The sequence below is a fragment of the Dromiciops gliroides genome, chromosome 3, assembly GCF_019393635.1.
Source record: "Dromiciops gliroides isolate mDroGli1 chromosome 3, mDroGli1.pri, whole genome shotgun sequence".
Classification (NCBI taxonomy): domain Eukaryota; kingdom Metazoa; phylum Chordata; class Mammalia; order Microbiotheria; family Microbiotheriidae; genus Dromiciops; species Dromiciops gliroides.
Window position 1 is genome coordinate 580,475,860 of NC_057863.1, and position 19,444 is coordinate 580,495,303.

At 38.7% G+C, this 19,444-nt stretch overlaps 1 protein-coding gene across 2 annotated transcripts in view; it reads right to left on the reverse strand.

Annotated features, from left to right (window-relative positions):
- The window catches only part of NUP98 (nucleoporin 98 and 96 precursor), a 98,675-nt gene that overhangs the window by 23,512 nt on the left and 55,719 nt on the right, over nt 1–19,444 (reverse strand). For both annotated transcript variants that reach the window (XM_043992441.1, XM_043992440.1), the window contains exons 16-23: nt 18,889–19,181; nt 16,628–16,741; nt 13,300–13,438; nt 11,442–11,619; nt 9,581–9,745; nt 3,995–4,177; nt 3,147–3,303; nt 1,142–1,571 (exon numbers count right to left, since the gene is read on the reverse strand). In XM_043992441.1, coding sequence (XP_043848376.1) covers nt 1,142–1,571; nt 3,147–3,303; nt 3,995–4,177; nt 9,581–9,745; nt 11,442–11,619; nt 13,300–13,438; nt 16,628–16,741; nt 18,889–19,181 — 1,659 coding nt within the window. The remainder of the gene's footprint in view (nt 1–1,141; nt 1,572–3,146; nt 3,304–3,994; nt 4,178–9,580; nt 9,746–11,441; nt 11,620–13,299; nt 13,439–16,627; nt 16,742–18,888; nt 19,182–19,444) is intronic.

A 19,444-nucleotide genomic window follows, 5' to 3' on the forward strand; every position in this document is an offset into this window, starting at 1 on the left:
GGACAGGGGCAGCTAGGTGGCATAGTAGATAAAGCACCGGCTCTGGATTCAGGAAGGCCTGAGTTCAAATCCAGCCTCAGACACTTGACACTTACTAGCTATGTGACCTTGGGTAAGTCACTTGACCTTCATTGCCCCAACCAAAAAAAAAGATATTATGGGACATCAAGTAGGTCTAGTAGTCAGATGTCTAAGCTTAGAAAGTTGAACAACTAGGTAGAATCAGAATCTTAAGCGCCATTAGCAAGTCCAAATGTCATCTAGCTCAAAGCTTCTTAAACTGTGGATTGTGACTCGATATGGGGTCATGTAACTGAATGTTATAAAGCGTGGTACTCAGAACTGAACATAAGCTTGGTGGCTTTTCACTAGTTCAGAGCATATCAATTCTCTTGCTCTGGACATTAAACTTCTATCAATACTAGTACATGACAGTTATAGGTACTATGAGATCAATAATGACAATTATGTATCTGACATTAGAAAAAGTCAACAACTTGTTAACAGACACAAAAATGGACTCAATATAGCCATGGTTCAGTTAGAAGCCTGAAAGCTACGGGGGTTATTAGAGATGGAAGGGGTTTCAGGGGTTTAGTCCAACCACTTCATCTTACAGAAAATGAAACCAAGGCCTGCAGTGGTTAAAAATGACTTCTCCCAGGGCCAGCTAGGTGGCACAGTGTATAAAGCACGGGCCCTGGATTCAGGAGGACCTGAGTTCAAATCCGGCCTCAGACACTTGACACTTATAAGCTGTGTGAACCTGGGCAAGTCACTTAACCCTCACTGCCCCGCAAAAAAAAAAAAAAAAAAAGAAAAAAGACTTCCCCAAATTCTCTCTCTTTAGTATATATCACACTGCCTAGTGTAACTGTTAAATAAGACACAACAGACACTTACATGGTGCTCAAGTTAAGTCCTATATAAAAGTAATGATTCAAGGGTAGAAGATATCTGATCTCCTTATGAATCATTCTAGCACTGTCTACTGCCTAAAAGTCTTGAAGAACTGCAACTAGGCCAAACTAGTCAGTAAACAAAGACCAGAACCATGATCTTGTCCATAGTCTTCTCAACTGCCTTCTCTATCTCTCAAAAAAAAAAAAGTATGCTGAATGAATTGAGAAACATTGCTCACGATTTGACAGTTATTGGGTTAGGCAGGAATCCATATTCCATAGATTCATTGTTTTGATGATCTCCAGGTTCCTGGCATCCACTCAATTGATCACCACTATTGACGAAGGTCCAGTTGGGGCCCCATCCAACCCGGAATGAACGTCCCATGAAGAGTGCCATATCCATCAACAGCTTTCCTTTGCCACAGGTGACAGATTTTTCCAAAGGAACAAGACCCGTCTGTCTTCGAGCACCCACAGTTTTTAATTGGACCTCAGGCGCGGGGGTGGGCACTGCAAACACAGGGGCCAGTGGTGGAGGGACTGACCAAGGAGATGTAGAAGGGGCACTTGTTAAAGATGAAGCTCTGGGATTTCGACATTCTGACACAGAGGCACTTGGCGAGAGAAAAGCTCCACTTGTAAACTTTGACTGTAGTAAACCGCCAACTGAGGGAATGGAAAAAATATTAAGAGAAAGAAAGCCCAGTTAGTCTAATATGCCTTAAAAAAAAAATGGAGCCCACAATGACATTAGATCAAAACTCACTAAATTAAATCTTTAATACAAATTATTTTTTGGGTGCTGGAGTGGGATAAAATTTAATTTCTACCAAATTACCTTACACTAAAGAATCAATACATGGAAACCAAAAATATAACTACTCAGTCGAAGTATAGGTTTAATAAGGGATAACTGACAACATTCTCTATAGGTATGTTTTGCTTATTACCATTAACTGATCCCACAAAAACACAAGGTTAGGATAAATGACATCAAGGGGATAGCTAGTTTCCATAAAAGCAATAATCGGAAGCAGACTGACATTCAGGGATGTTAATTTGACTGGAATTCAAGTATTAGTGTGAATAAATACCAATCATCTCCTCTACATCTCAGACATTTAGCCAAGTAACATTACCATGGGGTTTTGTCACAAAGCATGGGAATCTGGTTATAATATTGTTATTCAAGAACAGCACTGGGGGCAGCTAGGTGGCACAGTGGATAAAGCACTGGCTCTGGATTTGGGAAGACCTGAGTTCAAACCTGACCTCAGATATTTGACACTTACTAGCTGTGTGACCCTGGGCAAGTCACTTAACCCTCCTTGCCCGGCAAAAAAACAAAACAAAAAAACCGCATTGGCGGGAGCTGTTTTACATTTTATTATCAGCCTCAAAAGTGGGCAAAGAACAAATACATTTTCACTTACACATAAAGACCTGGTATTTTGTATGCGTTTCTCACACAAGGATATTGTATTGATGCAGTTTTAAATCAAACGTTTTCTGATGAAGTTAATAAGTAACAAGATATTCAGAATTAGAAAATGACCCTTTATGGAATATCTTAAATCACATTATTTCAAAAAGACATCTGTCTGGGGACAGCTAGGTGGCACAGTGGCTAGAGCACTGGCCCTGGAGTCAGGAGTACCTGAGTTTAAATTCTGCCTCAGACACTTGACACTAGCTGTGTGACCTTGGGCAAGTCACTTAACCTTCACTGCCCCGCCCCCCCAAACAAAACACACACACACACACACACACACACACACACACACACACACACACACACACACACACACACACACACACACCTGTCTGTACCTAGCAAGTTCAATGCACAGTGCTAAAGACACAAAGATGAAGAAAATATGATTCCTGCCTCTAAGGTCCTTAAAGTCTAGTAGGGAAAGTAATACCTGTACTCAAACATGAAGAGTACAAAATAGAATATGGTTACAACATGTAAGATATTAGGAAATTAAAGGAAGAAAAAATCACTTTCCACTCTATGTATGTTACTGGAGGTAGGAAAAAGGATGGAATACTTAACGCTGTAAGTGGACAAATAAGATAATTCATAAGTACAGAAAAATTGGAAAAAATAAAAAGGATTATCTGCTCCATCTTTGAGGGAGGCATAGTCAAAGTTCTATCTGAAGCAAATCCTTGTGTTCTCAGGGTTTTAGGAAATTATTATCCACTAACTTATTTTATTATTTCCTCTCACCATACCTAACGTTCGAGACTTTTGTGGGTGTGCTGATGAAATGGGAAGTCTGGGAGAACAGACTTCTTGAGAAGAGTCTACTTTGGAAGGAAGCTTGCCAATGCGTTGATCAAGGACCCAATCTCCATCTTCTTCCTCAGCAAGCAAAGATGCTTTCATGATCTAAAAGAGTAATACCAGAGAGTGAGTTTATTTCCTTAGAGTCTCTCATAGTCATTAAAGCAATAATATATATTAGATACAGCATGAATAACTACTCTAGTTTTTTCTCCAAACCTATTAAAACACACACACACACACACACACACACACACACACACACACACACACACACACACACACTCTCACACTCTACCATAAATTTCTCATGACTTAGTTGATACAATCAACAGGAAATCAATTATATATGATACCTTTGGTCTTCACTGGAAGTGCAGTAACATGCAGGGTAATGAAAGATTGAGAACCTTGGACTAATCAGTTAACTGGGGGGGAGGGGGAAAATGCTGGTTTTGCCACTAACCTGCTACAGGACCTTGAACAAATTCCTTTCTATCTTTGAGACCTTGTTTCCTCATCTGTAAAATGAGGGCTTGGACTAGATGACCTTTTAAGTCCCTTTCACCTGTGTCTACATTAACACGTTCACAGGAAAGCAGTCCTTTGATTCTTTATCAAATCCTCAACAGAGGTGAAAAAATTTAATACTTAATAGACCACATTCTGCCTCACCTACAGAATTATACATGCTGTTGGTATTCTAATACATCAAAACAGAAAGTGGACTAAGTGTAGCTAAAGGGAAAGTCACACCACCTTTCCATCACACTTTTAAAGTGGGTAAGAAATTCACCTGTAAGACATGTGGGTTAATACCCAGTGAAGATGCAATGTGTGTTGAAGCAGATACAGGTTCTTGTTCTTCAGGGATGATTTCTTCTACTATGGAATCCAAAACTGGCTCCTGGGTGATATCTACCATATCGCTGTCCAGCTCCACAACCCTCCCTAGCTGTTCCACCTCTGGGCTTTGGCTCTGTAGACATTAGAAAGATGGAGAAATGATATTAAATGATGCTGCATAGGTTCAAAGTTTCAAGATTTCAAAGACTGTTTATTCAGTCCACCACAACATAGGCCTCAACAAGGGGCCCCAACCATACTGATAGTACCTTCCCAAGTACTCACTGGAATCTAAGCCCAAGAAAAACTAGGAGGAGCTCTTATATGGGAACCCAGAGCATAAACTTATGCCACTGCCCAGGGCAACAACACACTGCTCCTAAATTGCAACAGACGAGTTATTAGAGCACCTTTGGCATCTGGGTACATGCCTTCCTAAATGAGCAATTTTTGCCATAGTCTTCTTATGGTACCTTTACATTCTCACAGTCCATAAGTCATTAATATAACTGAGTTAGAAGAGGAAGCATAAACTTAACAACCCTAACGGTTACATTTACCATATATTGTGTTAGGCAGAGAAGCAAGTTCTTAACTCAAAATGGTTAGATATCTAAAATTTGTCAGTAGACCAAAACCATGAAGCTCCATGGTAAGCACTACTACTACTTCTTCAAAGGAGAAACAAGAAATACTACTAACCCTGGGAATGGTCCTGTTGTGTTTAAAAACATCAAGACGATAGGAAATTTTTTGTATTTTTATTAAGAAATTTAGTGATAAACATGAACAACAGTTTACATTGTAGAACGATAAAACATTCACAAAATAAAAGGTACATTTATCACTGACTTGGCACACATTCCTCAAATCCATCCCATAAACTGGGACCTGACTTTATATTATGCTAATAAACCAATCAACCCATTAACAGACATTTCCCACAGCAATAAACTACCAATTATTTCTCATTTCACTGTAGCAAATTTCCTGAATTTTATCTTCAGAGTTTTTGATTGTTCTTTTATGAGTAGCCATCATTCATGTTAAGCCCCAAATAAGTGACATTACACATAAATGAATAGCAAAAGAAATTTTCATGATTTCAATAGATAAAACGTAATCTTGTTCTCTTGGCCTCCTGTAATTTAAGATAGGCCTAAATGGGCATAGTAAATATTATCACCCTGAAGTTTTTACTATTACACTAAAAGGATGTGTAATCTCATATTTCAGGGGGACAAAAGAGATATGCAACATCTGAGTAATTTATGCAGGTTGGAACAGAAATTCCAGCGAGAGGTAACAGAAAGTAGACTAATGTACTACCCAAGTATGCTGGATCTTCTGGGCAAGTTTTGGTACTGCTGTTTACCACTTACTATCACAGACAAATCACATGTGTGATCTTGGATCCCTCTGTAAAGGAGATTGGACTAGATAACTGTCTACTTTCCATCTGTAGCCCGAGTCTAAATAACTCTTACCAGTATGGAGGAAATGAATGAAAAATACAATGATGTCTAATTATCTGAATGCTCTAAAACTTGTTAGAAAACCTTGAAAATTTATAGTTCTATTCCTCATAGCTATAGGATCATAGATTGAGTTGCAAGATCATCTACTTTAACTTATTTAATAAATAATGTGTGAGGAGGCACAATATCTAAAACACATATAATTTAATACTGGAGTTTCTGATAGGTAAATTTTTCTTAAACTAAACATTTGTCCTCAACTTAGAAAAAGACTTATGTCTCTCAACTGTCCAAACAGCCAGTAATTAACCAAGAATATAAACCAGGAGAATTTAGTCCTGTGTTTAATTTGAGAAGCCATGAAAAGGAAGAACAGTAAAGGACAACTGAAGGACCAGTTTTTATACCACCCTCCTCACCATTTGAGATTTTTTAAGGAATGAAATATTCTCAAAAGAGAAGCTTCGAATGATACAGTTGCTCAGTCCTTAAGTGAAATATATACAGCTGTACCTGCTTTATTTTAAAAAAACAAAAAGAAAGAAGTTGAATACATAACCCCAAAGTACGGATGGTTTAAATTAACAGATTCTAAGAAATCACATTTTTGGTTTAAGAGACTATTAGTGACAATGGTGCTGGGGAAAATGGCAAAATTGGACTCTTACCACACACTAGTCTAGATCAGAAAATATTTTGTTTTCCTTTTATTTTAAAGCTGAGCCTATGATTTTTCTAGAGTATTAGTATTATAAAGATATCCAAACATACCTAATTCCAGCATAAAGTTTCAAGTACTCTATTGTTAATGGAAAAAGCACTTGATTTGGAGTCCAGATGTGGGACCAAATCTTAGCTCTGTTGTTCACCAGCTTATGTGATGCTTTGTGCTTTAATTTTTTAATCTGCAAAATGAGTGAGTTAGACTAGATACGGGGTTCTTTTTTTATTTTTAAAGTGAGGCAATTGGGGTTAAGTGACTTGCCCAGGGACACACAGCTAGTAAATGTAAAGTGTCTGAGGCCGGATTTGAACTCAGGTACTCCTGACTCCAGGGCTGGTGCTCTATCCAGTGTACCACCTAGTTGCCCCTAGATATGGGGTTCTTAACTTTTTGTGTGTGTCAATGGATCCCTTCTTGAAATGTTTTATTGCCTAACATTCATAATGGAAAAAAATGATAAATTTCAGCAAGAAGTTAGTATAAATTAAGATATGCAGGTTTTTTCTCATCAAAGTTCACAGACCCTGAGCAATCGAGCCAGTCTCCCAGATTAAGAACTGCAGCATTAGACGATCTTAAACCTTTCTACTCTTCCTGTGAGCTTGTTTTCTCTATACATTCAACGTTGGCAAGACATGAAATACAGACCTTAAAGTACATCAAAAATTTTATAAAACTGTTACCATATCCAAAGCAAAGAAGGAAGAGGGGTGGGGGTGGGGTGTGGAGGTAAACTGTTACAGCTGTGTGCTTTTACTTCTAGAAAAAGTTTTCCAAAAGATGAAGGCAGTTGGACAGTTGCTATTTCAAATCAAAAATAGGCCAAAAAAGAAAAAAAATTCAAGTTATTTTTCACCAGCCCTGTATTTTTTAACTTAAAAAACAAAGTTTTGTGTGAAAAATGTTAGTTTCTGAGCAATTCAACTAGCCTACTTTGAAGAAATAAAACCAGACCACATAAGTTCTAATCATGTGTCTAACGCAAGGTTGAGGTCAAAAGCCTTTTTTTTTTCCTGTGTCTATGAGAGTTACTAAGTCTGAGAAAAAGCCTAAAATCATAATGAATACCTTTCTACAAATGTCTTAGTTCGGGGCAGCTAGGTGGCGTAGTGGATAAAGCACTGGCCCTGGATTCAGGAGTACCTGTGTTCAAATCCGGCCCCAGACACTTGATACTTGCTAGCTGTGTGACCCTGGGCAAGTCACTTAATCCCCATTGCCCCGTAAAAAAAAAAACAAAAAAAAACAAAAACAAATGTCTTAGTTCCACTATAGGACTACTAAGGTACCTACTAGCTTCAGAGGAATTCTCTCTAACTAGTGAAGGAAGAAAGCTGTCTTTTAACTGCTCAGATTCTCCTGGGTCTTTACAGGTCCAGAGAGAGACAAACCAAACAGAGGAATTATAGAGGAGGGAGAAGATGTAGGGGAACCCCAATCCAGGAGAGATAAGCTCCATATATGCCCAAGTGACTGATACCTAAGACTGGAAAGGGCTACTTATAAATGCAAGCAGTGGAGAATAACCCTGTGCTCACAGCACTCAGGTCACTGAGGTGGCTAGGGAAGGGGAAGAAAGAAATTCATCCTAATAAAGCAAATTTGGGGTCCTTCCTGATTAGTAACTACAAATAGTCTTCAGTGACAGGTACTTTCTGTCTTTTGTCTTCATCTCTGAACTACATCTGAACACAAAGCCAAAGACATAAAAAGCAGCAGTCAGAAAGCACAGGTGCAGAAGAAACTAGAGAAGTTCATTAACAGCCATTTACCTACTCCTCTTCCTGGAACAGTCCCTTCTCAGAAGCTCATGTTCCTGCTAAGGTTTCGTAACGCTAGTCAAGGAAAACTCAGTTAACCTGTTTGTTTCATGATTTCACCCTTAAAAGAGCTGGGTGACAACCAAGAGAATTCACTGGCACAAAGTTTTACTAGTTTCTCCTATCTGTCCATAGAGAAAGTGCTTCTTTTCCATAGAGGCTGGAGTAGTCTCTATTAACAGTGTAGTGATTTAACACCCCCACCCCCAACACCACCCCACCAACACTCCCCCCTTAAGAAATGTGTTCCAAAAGACAAAAACCACTTTGGACAACAGGAAGGGGAAACAGGTGTTTATGACAAAATGCACATGGACATGCACATAAGCACTTGACCTCAAGCAAAGTGATTCTGGGACATCCCACTCTCCTAACCCTTATTACTCCACTTACACTACACTGAAATAACCAGAAAGTCTTTGTGGGGAAGGATACTGCAAAGAGAGCACATCAAGTAGAATTACAACATGCCTCTATTTTACCTACTACACACACATAAAGCTGTGTAGGAAATGCATAAAATATTTCCTAAAGAAATATTTTTAAAAACCATAAAAACTGCACATAATTAACAGTAACCAAATTATTTGGCATGTAACAGGTCCAAAGAACCAGCTCTCATCAGCTGAACAGTAGGGACACTTAAAAGGAGAAAACTTTTATTAAGACTTCCCACTTTCACCCCCCACCCACAAAGAATAATATTATTTAAATTTTGTTCAAACATCACCCAGACAAAAGCTATATTCTTGTTATTCCAAGATATACCAGGAATTTAAAGTATAAAAATTTTGCTTCTTGTTCTACAGAAAGAGGGCCTACACTCTATCCTGGTCTAAAAATGGCTAAAGACCATTGTGATACAAAACAAAAGCAACAACTCTCAGGGAATTAAAATAATACAGCATGTCCCCTCTAACCTCCCACTCTTCCCAGCTTCTTCCAAAACCAGATAATTCCTCTGTCCCTAAGTAAACTGTCAAAAATTACATTTTGTTTTTCCATAAAAATAGAATGCACCTTCTTAAAATACAAATATACACGTTTGCTTGAGGAATTGGCAAACAACTTGAAAAAACTGTATTTAAAGACCTTTGCCCAAGGCAAATTACATTTTTCAAATAATAGAGGTGTGAAGAGCAAGAAGTATGTTGTACATATTCAGAAATGTTGATTGAATCTGTTCTGCATGGGCCTTGGCAGATAATATCTATGTCTTATGTATAAGGACAAACACAGAATTCAATAATTCTCTATTCAAGAGGAAGAACTGACTGTTTGCAGGGACACAGAGGAAAATTTCAGTTTACCAAAAGATCCTCCAAATCCCTCAAGGGGATAGATATCCACTCTACCACCTTCCCTGTCCCCCGTCCATTTGTCTCAACTTGATTCCCAACACTTCTGGACTCTTCGGTCTCCAAGTGGTCACACAACAGGTTTGCATTAGCCGACTGGCTTTTGCTCAACTTCCATTTCACCGGTTCTGTTCAAATTCACTGTCCAGTTTCTACCTGGGATGGAAGAGCAGGTTTGCCATTGAGAGCCATTTGTAGTGGTACTGGCTGCCCTACAGGGGGCACGGCGGCAGTTTTCAACTTTTTTGCTTCTGCTTTAGATTGATGCTCCTCCTCCTCCTCATCAGAGTCCTGTAGGCCATACTTTGAGAAGTGTGAGACCTAAAAAAAGAGAAGAACTCAGTGTACCCAAGGCCTATAAAACTGTGCCCAGAAAACCCAGATGTCTGATAACCCACCAGCCCCACAGCATTGTCCAGGAGTCGCCTTACTGAACCAACATTTGCTTCCTTAAAACTCCTGCTGATTGGTCCTAGTTATAACTCATATACACAGTGTTTTTAAAAGTACTTTCCTCAAAACAAAGCACCAAAGCTCTAGTGGCTCTTAACTGTCTCCAAGACAAGATACGGACTTTATTATTTGGTATCTAGCTTCAAATTATCTTTTCTAAATGATTTCACACTGGTTCTTTGCATTCTTGTCATGGTCTAGCCAAGCCGTCTCCATCTTTGGCACAATCCCTCCTTCTTGCCTAGAACGCTCTTTCATTGGAATCCTTAGGTCCATTCAAGGCCAATTTCAAGTGTCAACCCCTACGCTTAGGACTTCCTGATTCATGCAACTTAAAAGTACTTACTACTCCCTTAGCCCACCAGTTACTTGGAATTTACTTTGAATATAAACATTTATTAGCACCGGCCCTAGAGTCAGGAGAATCTGAGTTCAAATCCGGCCTCAGACGCTTGACACTTACTAGCTGTGTGACCCTGGGCAAGTCACTTAACCCCAATCGCGCCTGTGTCTCTCTCTCTCTCTCTCTCTCTCTCTCTCTCTCTCTCTCTCTCTCTCTCTCTCTCTCTCTCTCTCTCACACACACACACACACACACACACACACACTTTTTCTGAATTTGCATACAGTTTGCCTCCCCTCAGTAAAATGTAAAATTCATGAAGACAGACTGTTGTCATTTCTGTCTCTGCAACCCCAGTGCCTAGCTCACACCAAGATGGGTAAATATAGATAATTTCTTTTTTTTAATCACTCTTCTTATATTCTTGTTTCGTTTTCCTTTTAGGTTCTGTTTTGGAGTGCCAGTTAGAGCAAGTCTATTCCTTCTACACAACAATCCTTAAGGAACCGAAGTCATCAATTGTTCCCTCCAAAAGATTTGTCTGAAGCCTTCTCTTTTTTTTTTGGTGGGGCAATGGGGGTTAAGTGACTTGCCCAGAGTCACACAGCTAGTAAATGTCAAGTGTCTGAGGCCATATTTGAACTCAGGTCCTCCTGAATCCAGGGCCGGTGCTCTATCCACCGTGCCACCTAGCTGCCCCTTGAAGACTTCTCTTAACTAAACATCCCCAGCTTCTTCAACTGATCCTTTTCCAACATGGTTTTCAGTATCCTTTGAATACTTCAATGTGATCAAATCTCTACTAGATCTTAGTTATATAGCTGTGGTTTAAATGTACTACTCATAAAACAACTTTGGATGAGGTCATCCTCATTTTTACAAATGTTCTTGCCTGGATGAGCTAAGACAATGACATGTCTTCATATGCAATGGAACCTCTATAGTTTTGTAAAACATGGATGTTTTTCATTGGCTCAGATAGCTGAGCAGAAAGAAGATCCTCAAGTTGGCACTACCCAATTGTTCCCCACATCTACAGAGAATTAACTGTGGAGAGGCAAGAGGCTTGAGTTTCCATGTAGAGTTTTTAGTTGGCACCCAGGAACATTAAAATGACAACTGAAAATGAAATCAAATGCTTCCAAAGGCCCTTCAAACTCTGAAAAGTCTAAGATCATGATCCAATTAATAAAAGGCCAGAAAAAACTAGATAAGCAGTACCTTAAATACCCAAGAACCAGTTTCTGGCCGGTACTCCTTGAACTGGGCACCCTGTTTTCTTGAAACAGCTTCTAACCTGCCCTCATAGTTGATATCAGCTAGTCGTTCAGGACTCTTTATTAAACAACGCGAGGTTTTGTCAGTTGGCCAAACTCCATCCAAGGTAACTTCAGCTCGCCTGTTAAACACAAAGTCAAGTTTAAGTGCTTCATATTTTGGCTCTTGAAGCTAAACAAAACCTATACACAAACCAAAAAGGAGTTAATCACACACTGCTTTTAAATTTTTCTCTTTCCCACATGTGTCTGGCTATACCAAAAACTCCTTAAGGCAGGTACCATGTATTCTGCCCATCCCATAGCATCAAATACAATGTTGTGTATGTGGTGGTGATTAATAAATGCTTCATAAAAATTGAGTAAATGTCTAAACTATGTGTTCCAGGACTAGATGGGAAGGATCAAAAAGTAAAGTCTAGTATCTGACTCCTTAATTCTTCATCTCACATATCTGTGTCGCTTGCATCCACTTCTCAATATTCTCATAGCCACTACCTTAATTCATATGCCCACATCACCACTAATCTGGACTATTTCTTTTCTTTTTAAAAAAATATTTATTTATTTATTTTAGTTTTCAGCATTTGTTTTGGACTATTTCAATGGCTCAAATTGGTTTTCCTGACTGAGTCTCTGCCTTCTCTAATACATCCTTCATACAGCTGCCAAATGCTTTTCTTCAAGCACAGATTGGACTATAATATCCCTCCTTCAACAAGTGCTGCATTTTTCCTATTGCCACTAGGACAAAATACAAAATTCTGAGGTTTTTAAAGTCCTTTGCAACCTTTCTAGCTCCATTATACATTATTTCTGACTCCATACTTTATAGTCCAGCCAAATTAGCTGTTTCTCCCTCACAACACACTATCTTGCATGCTTTTGTGCTAGCTAACTCCCTTATCATGCAAACACTTTTTGTCTTTGAATTCTCAACACCTAACAGAGTTTGGCATATAATAGATACTTAGTCAATGGCTGCTGATTCATTGATGATACTTATTTATTTTACAAGGATGGCTTTTATTTTGTAGAGAGGTGGAGTTGGGGGTGGAGAGTGGAAAGTGGAATGGGTGAGCAAAGATAATGATGCAAAAAAAAAATTAAGATTTTAAAAACATGCGATCAGAAGGATATTTAGAAGAAGACAGATACAAACAGGCAGTCCTGGTATTATCATGTTAAATTTACTATATACTTTAATAGAGATTCATAGTTTCATTTACAATATTTTTTCCCCTGGCTTTGGTATACAGGAATGTTCATGTTTGTTAAACTTGTAATAAAAAAAGGAAATTTAAAAATGAAAACACACATGCACATTCTCAAATATCTGAAAGGAAATGGGAAGGTAATTATCTTACATTTCACCAAAAGTGGACTGCTTTCTTTATTCCATTCTCAATTCTGCCCATGTCATGTCATATCTTGAATAAGCCACTCGCTTGCCTCTCCAATTCCATCCTTTTTTCCAAGGTTTAATTCAGATGCTACCTCTCCCATGAAGATTTCTCTAACCTTTATTCTTCAACTTATATTAAAAAACTGACCTCTCCAAGTGCTAGCCCTTGACCTCTATGTTTTACTTTGCAATCTCCCTTAGACAGTTATTTCCATATATGCCTTTCCCCTTCACTAGAATGCACGTTCCTGGAGATCTCTATGTTGTATGTATCTTTATCTCTAACACTGGGAAAAGGGAATACTAAAAGGGATACTTCATAAATATTTGTTGAATATCACATATAGAAAATCTTCCTACCATTCCCTTGAAAAGTTGAAAAGGATGCTTTCATTACCTATTTAGCCCTTCTCCTACAGGAGGCTTCAGCTCATCATCCAGATAGACAATGACTTCTTTTCTACGAATATGTACAATTTCATCCAAGTTGAGGTTAGTTAAATTCACCACCCCTTCAAAATAGATAGAGCCATAACCTAGAAATCAAAGCCAACAGTTAAAAACCCATCCTCTGCACCACAACTATAGAAGTTTTACTCACATAATCAATTCAGTTTTGATGGTTCACCAAGGATTTACATTTTTATCAATACTAAGTAGGTACTCTCATTTATTTTTTGCAGTGTTTTTTAAATTATGGTTGTTAGCTGGATGAAAACAAATGATAAATTCCTAGAAGGATTTTCAACAAATAAAAAAGGAGAGTTCAGTAAGTTACAACATAATTTGATTAGATGCTAGTTGTATTATATTCTTGCACCACATGCAAAAATAAAATGAAACAAAACCAAACCAAGGAAATAATGTTCAAATGTCACACATTTTTTACTTATGTTTTAAATTTTAGACAAGAGAGTAGGAATATAGAAAAAACCCAACAGATACACAGAAATAAATCTCTATGAACTCCAACTGCAATGCTTTCTTAAAATCATTAGGGTATTAGGTCCCTCACTGTGGATTATATACCATCTCCTTTGCTATGAGGTATTAATTACAGATATCATTAAGTCCCCTTTCTGAGATCAGTCATTAAGTAACTTATTTGGGTCCTTCAGTCTCTGAAAGTTGGTAATTCCTTTCAACCTGTCTACTTCAACAAAGATGGTTTTAATGACTACCAAATCTGAAAGAATCATTTGCAATTCACAGAAAGACCCAGAAGTTGAGCCATCCCATTCACTGTTATAGTGGTATAAAACATGGCAGTTTTCCTATTATTATGTTCTGCAACTTTTTCACAGCTTTCCATATTTTTTACCTTTCTTTGTATTAACCAAAAATATGTGTTGTGGAAATCTCGAGAGAACCATCTCCTTTTCTATAGTTCTCAACTATTGTGGTTCAATGCATCAATCCCACATCAGTAAAAAGTTTTAAAAGATCCTTATTTTAGGAAAGTCTTCTAAAATTTTTGTTAGTGCTTGTTTGGTGACCCAATTCTAACTTATTCAAAGTGGAACAAAAGAACATGAAAAACCCAATTCTTCAGTATTGCTGCTACCTCTAACTTTTCAGCCTGGATAGAAAAAGTATCATAGAGAGCTGCTGTACTTTCAGATGGCCAAATGAAAACACTCATGATGAGCCAATTAAGTCATTGACTTATAGTATTTAAACTTTAACTTTTCTGCACTTTCTTAAATTGTGTGTGTGTGTCTGTGTGAGTGTGAGTGTGTGTGAGGAGGGGGGGGAGAGAGAGAGAGAGAAAAAAAATCTGGGTACAAACATTTCTTCAAAGCTTAGGCAAAGCCTCATTTGCTCCAAGATAAATCCCATTCTTTTCCATGGAACCATGCAGCCTCTTTAAACTTCACCACTTTGTTCTGATTGTTGCAGGTGTTTTAGTTAATTAAGCATGTTCTATTTCCATATAAATTTCTCTTTCTGTAACCACTTGAAGAGTATCAATTAATTTGAATTCAACTGGAAAGTGTGATTTCCTCAATATAAATGCAATACTGTTGAAACATTTTCACAATTGCCTCTTTTAACTGTTCTCTCCTTTTTTTTTTTGTTTTTTTGTTTTTTTAGTGAGGCAATTGGGGTTAAGTGACTTGCCCAGGGTCACACAGCTAGTAAGTGTTAAGTGTCTGAGGCTGGATTTGAACTCAGGTACTCCTGACTTCAGGGCCGGTGCTCTATCCATTGCGCCTCCTAGCTGCCCCAAGCTCTCTCCTTTTTAAAAAAATTTAATTGGGGGGCAGAATGAGGGTTAAGTGACTTGCCCAAAGTCACACAGCTAGTACACATCAAGTGTCTGAGGTCAAATTTGAACTCAGGTCCTCCTGAATCCAGGGACAGTGCTCTATCCACTGCGCCACCTAGCTGCTTCCTGTGCTCTCTCCTTTTTTGACAAAAGGATAACATTTTCATCAAGAAAATCCCTCTTTAGTGTCATGGCACATCTTCGCTACTGCAACCAAAATTAGGGATGTTAAGATACCATGTCAGAAGTTGTATGGGTGTGTTTTAATTATTTATTTAAGTCTTCCTTCTGTGGCTAGATTCTTGTCCACTGTGGGGCTATAAGTTCATTTTCATTTTCACAATGCACTCATCTACCCACTCAGCTCCATCATCCTATCCAAGGTGGAGTCTGAGAGCCTCCCCTTATGCCAAAGATGCTGCCACCACCATTCACCCTTAATAGCCTCAGCTGCCTCTACTTAACCAGTGACAATACGGCATTTGGATATTCTTATTCTTCACAGACTATGAGAACTTAAAGCTAGAAGAGAACCTTAGGAATCACCCAGTCAAATCTCCAATGATAAAAGTCAGGCCTAGAGAGCTTAAGTGATTTGTCCAAATTCATACAGATTGCCAAGTCATATTCAAAGCCAGGCTGTTTAGCTCCAGATCCAGCACTCTTTTCACTGTTTAACTCCTGTTTTAAGTTGAAATAAAATTTAATTAAAAAAAAAAAGAAAGAAAGAAAACCATGAAAATTTTGGGAGCCTTGGTGGTGATACCTAAAATATTTATTTTTCAGCAGCTCTTTTTCAAATGCTTTACTCAAACCTAAAGTTTTTAACAGTATCTTCCCAACCTTTGGCAATTTTTAGATTCTCCCTTCCTCATTTCATGTTTCCTAATCTTCCCAATATTTTCACATGTGGGGAAGAGAAATAAACCTCATGCACAGAATTATTATTGTTTGATACCAGTCCCAAAAAGAACACACAGACCCACAAAAAGACCCAAAGCAAGGATAACTTTGGTTTTCCATTTCATAATCAGAAAGGCCCTGCTATATCCAGAGTTCTATAGTAATACTACAAAAGTTCATTTCAGCGATCCCAGGACTTGAGTATACCTTCTTATAATATAGTCACACCAAACACTCTAGTGATAGACCAATCTAAGCATGATCTGGCTCATTAAAAATAAAAAACAACAACAAAAACCCAAGGCCTTCCAAACTCTTTATTAATTGTTCATGTGAGAGAAAGAACCGTCATCTCATTTCTAGAAGTCATACATTTTGGGTAGCTAGGTGGCACAGTGGACAGAGCACCAGCCTTGGAGTCAGGAGGACCTGAGTTCAAATCCAGCCTCAGACACTCAACGCTTACTAGCTGTGTGACCCTGGGCAAGTCACTTAACCCCAATTGCCTTACCCAAAAAAAAAAAAGTCATATATTTTCGCCAAATAAACTCACCTTTTCGACCTATGGTGAAATCTGTTACAATACACTCTCCCTTTTCATTGGTAATTTTGGCTAGGTCATCCATAGAAGGTATCGTATAATAGCCAACTCTGGTGAGAATTATGCCTACAACGGAAAATGAAAACGATTAAACATCTAACTTGAGATAAGCAGTAGATACTGGCTCATTTGTTTAATGGAGGAGTCAGAAAACTGGGCTGTATCCATCAAGTTAAAAATGCTTTTTATATTTTTAATTAAAACTTTTATTGCATTGAAAGATGTAAACACAAATCTTAACTCTAGGTCTGCTCTCCAGTACAGTTTGACACACTCCCCAATAGAACAATAGAACTTTAGGGCTTGAAAGTGACAGATTCTGGGGCAGCTAGGTGGCGCAGTGGATAGAGCACCGACCCTGGAGTCAGGAGGACCTGAGTTCAAATCTAGCCTCAGACACTTAACACTTACTAGCTGTGTGACCCTGGGCAAGTCACTTAACCCCAGTTGCCTAACAAAAAAAAAGAAAGTGACAGGTTCATGCCCCTCATTTGAAAGAAAATAATTCGCCCCAAGTTACACAACTAGCCTGTAACAAGTTCTGGAAATGGATTGTAAGCCTAGCTAAAACTCCTACTGTAACACAATGCAGCTCATACATCTATTTCTATATTTTAAAGCCCATCTTTCTACAAGTTTCCAGATACTATTCTATGATTACTAAATTTAAATGCCTCTAAAATCTGCACCAAGACCTCTGACATACCATATATTAGTGTTATTACTGAACAAGTATAATTTTATCATGTTCTATGGGCCTTTGATCATATCTATGATGGTCATGGAAAAAAATATGCTTAAAGAGGAAAGCAGAAGTATAGGAAGAAAGCAAAAGTTGGAGGGTTTTATGAGGAAAATTACTCCCAGCTCTATACACACCTAAGAATCAGGTGAACCAGTAGCTGTACTTTTGAGAAAGAAAAGAGCAACACTCCTTCTATCATACCACTGCCAATGCCTACCTGCAGAGTTCTCCACACAACTAGGATCAGAGATTTAAAGCTGAAGGAACCATAAAGGACATTTAGTACAAATCCCTCATTTTACAAATGAGGAAACTGAGGCCCAGAGACATGAAGTGACTTCTCCAACGTTTTAGAGGTCATAAGTGACAGAGCCAAAGTATAAATTCAGATTCTCTGATTGTTTTTGCGGGGCAATGAGGGTTAAGTGACTTGCCCAGGGTCACACAGCTAGTACGTGTCAAGTGTCTGAGGCTGGATTTGAATTCAGGTTCTCCTGAATCCAGGACCGATGCTTTATCTACTGTGCCACCTAGCTGCTCCCTATTTACATTATTTAAAGTAGCAATCAGGGTATCATGAAATGATGGAGGGGACAACTGGATATACAATCAGAGCCACTGTAGCTGACGTCAGGATCTGTTGGCATAATCCAAGCAGACACTGTCCAGGAATTCTCCACAACAGCAGGCACCATGCAAAAGGCCTTCTGGTCAAGATATCAAGATCTTGGGGAGCAGCTAGGTGGCACAGTGGATAAAGAACCAGCCCTGGATTCAGGAGGACCTGAGTTCAAATCTGACCTCAGACACTTGACACTAGCTGTGTGACCCTGGACAAGTCACTTAACCCTCATTGCCAGAAGAAGAAAAGAAGAAATCAAGATCTTTCAGTTTGACACATAGATCTTACGTATGAGAGCTGAAGACTAAGTTATTAGGGACTTCTGATGTGTGGATAACCACTACCAAGGCACTGATTTTTCAAAGGACCAGGATCGTAACAGGACCCTTAGTAAAGAAGCTATATTCCTTCTTTTAACAACCACTAAGCCCCCCTAAATAGGAAGCAAGGCAACAAGTTTACCAGGATTCAAAAATAAATGGATGGAGGCAGCTAGGTGGCACAGTGGAGAAAGCACTGGCCCTGGATTCAGGAGGACCTGAGTTCAAATTCGGTCTCAAGACACTTGACACTAGCTATGTGACCCTGGGCAAGTCACTTAAGCCTCATTGCTCCACAAAAAAACAAAACAAAATAAATAAAACAAAATAAAATAAATGGATGTGTAGCTTAGCATGAACAACAGTGATGTGGGTAGGATCCTGTGGAGTAAGTTAAATGGAATAATACAGAAAGTTCAGGTTCTATCAATACATCTCATTACATGGACTGTGATGAAAATCTATGACAGCTGAATGGGCTTCAAGTGAATATGGCAAAACACAACACTTTTAATTTGATTCTGACCTGCTGGATGGATATGATAAACACTTTCCTCTTCTTCTTCCCGATCATCCTGCAGAGACTCATCATGAAAAGAGGCTTCTTCGCTACTTCCTTCCAGGCCATTTCGTAAGGCACCTCGCATATTCAACACGACAATGGAGTCATCCACACTGCTGTGGTGTTTATTTACTGCATTCTCAGGGGTTTGTGGGATGGGTTTGGCAATAGGGTTAGTGTAGAATCGAGACACAAGAGAGTCATCATCCCCATCCTGCTGATGATTCTCATCAACAGCTTTGCTGAGAAAACTAAATCTATGGAAAAAAATGAAATTAAGTGATATGTTAGGTTCAAAATGAATCTTTGCTGACCTACTCTTTTTTTTTTTGCAGGACAATGGAGGTTAAGTGACTTGCCCAGGGTCACACAGCTAATAAGTGTCAAGTATTTGAGGCTGGATTTGAACTCAGGTTCTCCTGAATCCAGGGTCAGTGCTTTATCCACTATGCCACCTAGCTGCCCCCTGACTTACTCTTATAAAAGAATATATCTGAGTCAAAGCAAGACAGTTCTTGAT